This window comes from Octopus bimaculoides, chromosome 5 (genome assembly GCF_001194135.2).
Source record: "Octopus bimaculoides isolate UCB-OBI-ISO-001 chromosome 5, ASM119413v2, whole genome shotgun sequence".
In the NCBI taxonomy this organism is placed as follows: Eukaryota; Metazoa; Mollusca; class Cephalopoda; order Octopoda; family Octopodidae; genus Octopus; species Octopus bimaculoides.
Window position 1 is genome coordinate 21,465,540 of NC_068985.1, and position 3,410 is coordinate 21,468,949.

A 3,410-nucleotide genomic window follows, 5' to 3' on the forward strand; every position below is an offset into this window, starting at 1 on the left:
AACTCTTTTATAGCTTGAGAAAGCCAATTTAATGCTTCTGCGTGGTTCTTGGGATTCTTTTGAGCAAAGGCAGAATTAATCACCTGGAGAGATGAGAAAGAAAAAAAATTTCACAATTTTTTTGTTTTTTTAGATTACAAAATTTATGTAATAACAGATGCACAGAGATAGAAGGATGCTTTTTGGGAGTTACGGAATCAAAATTGTTCACATATTGTAACCAATAAAACATACGACTTCAAATTTTGGCACAAGGCCAGCATGTTTGGGAAAGGGGTAAGTTGATTACATCAACTTCAATGTTTAACTGGTACTTATTTTATCAACCCTGAAAGGATGAAAGGCAAAGTCGCCCTTGGCAGATTTTGAACTTAGAATGTAAAGACAGGCGAAATGGTGCTAAGCATTTTGCCGTGTACTAACGATTCTACCAGCTTGCTGCCTTAACTATATATTATATTAACATGCATAAAACAAAGCTAGTAATGTGATGTTAATAATGAACAAATATCTGTTGCTGATATTTCAATCAAAACAACAATTTCTCATAGCATGGTTAATAATCTAGAACAGCACTTCTTAAACAATGGGTCACAAAGTGAAATGCTGGGGGTCATGAAAATTAAATTCAAACACTTGAATTTCAGTTTATATGTTATTTCACAAATGCATATTTAATACCTGAGGCTGCAAAAAATCTCGTGATGAATAATGGGGTCATGAATGAAAAAAGTTTAAGAAGCGCTGATCTACAAGAAATATTGTAATTATTAGAAAATATAATATTGGTTTCAACTTTGGCAAAGGGCCAACAATTTTAGGGGAAGGGTAAGTCAGTTACATCAACCCCAGTATTCAACTGGTACTTATTATATTGACCCCCAAAAGGGATAAAAGGTGAAGTTAACCTCAGCAGAATTTGAACTCAGAATGTGAAGATGGATGAAATGCCACTAAGCATTTTGACCTGGGGCTAACAATTCTGTCAGCTCACCATTTTATGATAAGCAGACATAATATTAACAAAATAGGAGATTAGGCAGAAGTAAACAACATTACATCTATTTAGAAACATCTAGCTCAGTGCATCTTAAAGTGGATGGTACCAACCCCTAGGGGTGGTAGAAAAAAAATAGTTGCAGGGGGAGTGGGGAAATCTATACATCTGTACAGTTTTTTAGTCATTGACTCATGTAACATTATGAGAAACTGCTTCTTAACCACAAGCACAACAACAAAAACAACAATAACATGAACTTAGAAATGTGAATAACTAAATAAACAAAACAGGGAGGTGTTGTGGTAAGTAGTCACTGACTGTAAACAAGTATACGGAACCAAATTACTATGGCTTGACATTATGTGCATGTACACTAACAACCCTTTTGATACTAACCCATCTGGCACTGCTTCTGGTTTTATAATACAAATGTCCTGCTTTAAAGTGATCTACATTTATACCTGCCATCAAAGTTTCATGTTTCAGACACTAACTTAACAGTGACTAATTCATTTTAAATTCATCATTTTCAAAATTAACAGAAACAAAGGCAGTGTATTTCAACAGAAATACCGTAACAAAAGGGTTAAAAATGGATAGGTTGGGGGGCACTGAAAGAAAGGGATAATAAAAAAAAAAGAGGTAATAGTTAAAAAAAAGTTTGAGAAGAACTAATCTAGCTCAATAAGATCTTCTTAGCAAAATATAAGTAATTTAATTATTTTAAAACATACTGATAATTTGAATTTTTAACATATTTTGTAACCATGCCAGTTAATAACATTAAAATTAATCATCGTCATCGTTTAATGTCTGCTTTCCATGCTAGCATGGGTTGGATGGTTTGACTGAGGACTGGCAAGCCAGAAGGCTGCATCAGGCTCCAATCTGATCTGGCAAATTTTCTACAGTTGGATGCTCTTCCTACAATGCCAACCACTCCAAGAGTGTGGTGGGTGCTTTTTACATGCATGAGGTGAGGAGGTGACACACACAGTCAGGCGGCACTGGCATCAACTACACCTGAATGGTACTTTTTATGTGCCACCAGTACGGAAGCCAGTTAGAGGGCACTGGCATTGACCACACTTGAATGGTACGTTTTACATGCCACCAGCATGGGAGCCAGTCAGGCAGCACTAGCATCGACCATGCACAGGTGCCAGTCAGGTGGTATTGGCATCAGCCACGACAATGATTCTACTTGACTCAACAGGTCTTCTCAAGCACAGCATATTGCCCAACAATTGAAGGGTACTCTTAAATGAACCAGTTATATGAGACTGGCACAGGCCACGGCCATGATCTGAACATTAAATATTTGATATTCAGAATACTTGTATGTTTTATGTCAACCAATTTAGATAATACTTAACATACTCAATTAACAAGAAAAATATTACAATATTATCTTGGAAATCTTTTAATTACCAATTTTAGATGAGATTCCCAGATTTCATTCATTTGTTTCATAAAGATAGCAAGCTGGCAGAATCATTAGCGCATTAATGATTAATAGCATTTCTTCCAATACTACATTCTAAGTTCAAGTACTGTCAAAGTCAACTTTACCTCTAATTCTTTCAAGGTAAATAGGATAAAATATCAGCCACATACTGGGGTTGGTGTAATCAACTAGTTCCCTACGTCCACACAAATTTCCAGACCTTGTGCCAAAATTTGAAACCATTATTTTGTTTGATGATTATGTCTGTTCTACATGAAACTGCTGCACAAATCAGCAGTTCACTGCAAGTGTTAACCCAAGCTAAACTGCAATGTCTGCATAAAAGTTATTTTTCTAATATAGCATGAGTGAGATGATTTTAGAATAGAAATTGTTGATGTTTCCATGATACTTTTTTTTTTCATTTTTTTTTTAGCTAGATAACTTTCCAATGACCTATTCAGACATGAAACCTAAATCGAACTTATTGTCAGTGAAGCAGACTTGGTGCCTTACCAAGGAACATAACAATGGCTATAGACTGGGCTAGACTGGATTGAATTCATATCCCAGAACTTCACAGCTATTTTGCTTCATATTGTCAATTGATAATGTTTAAAGGAAAAAAATTTTCAATTTGAAAAATGTTTACCTCTTGACAAACGAAATCCAAGCTTATAGTTTCAGCTATAGAACTTAAAGTTTCTTTACAGGAATTACCAGTTTTCACATCACCAATTTTTTCAACCATACTCTCAAGACAGAAACCAGCAGAACATTTGGTAAAATTAGCTTTCTGAGCAAGAACCCCGATCAATTCTATTTTCAATCTCAATACCTGAAAAATGAATCCATAAAAATCAAAGATTTTATTAACAAAAACTTCTTTTAAATAGTATTTCAAATCTGTATCAATAATTTAGCAACTGTTTTATCATCTAGTGTGTGTGTGTGTGTGTGTGC

The 3,410-nt window shown here is 34.8% G+C and overlaps 1 protein-coding gene across 1 annotated transcript in view; it reads right to left on the reverse strand.

The window, feature by feature from the left end:
• Positions 1 to 3,410, reverse strand: part of LOC106875789 (cytoskeleton-associated protein 5) — a 95,040-nt gene that overhangs the window by 34,511 nt on the left and 57,119 nt on the right. The window contains exons 19-20 of the mRNA XM_052968021.1: positions 3,100 to 3,285; positions 4 to 83 (exon numbers count right to left, since the gene is read on the reverse strand). Coding sequence (XP_052823981.1) covers positions 4 to 83; positions 3,100 to 3,285 — 266 coding nt within the window. The remainder of the gene's footprint in view (positions 1 to 3; positions 84 to 3,099; positions 3,286 to 3,410) is intronic.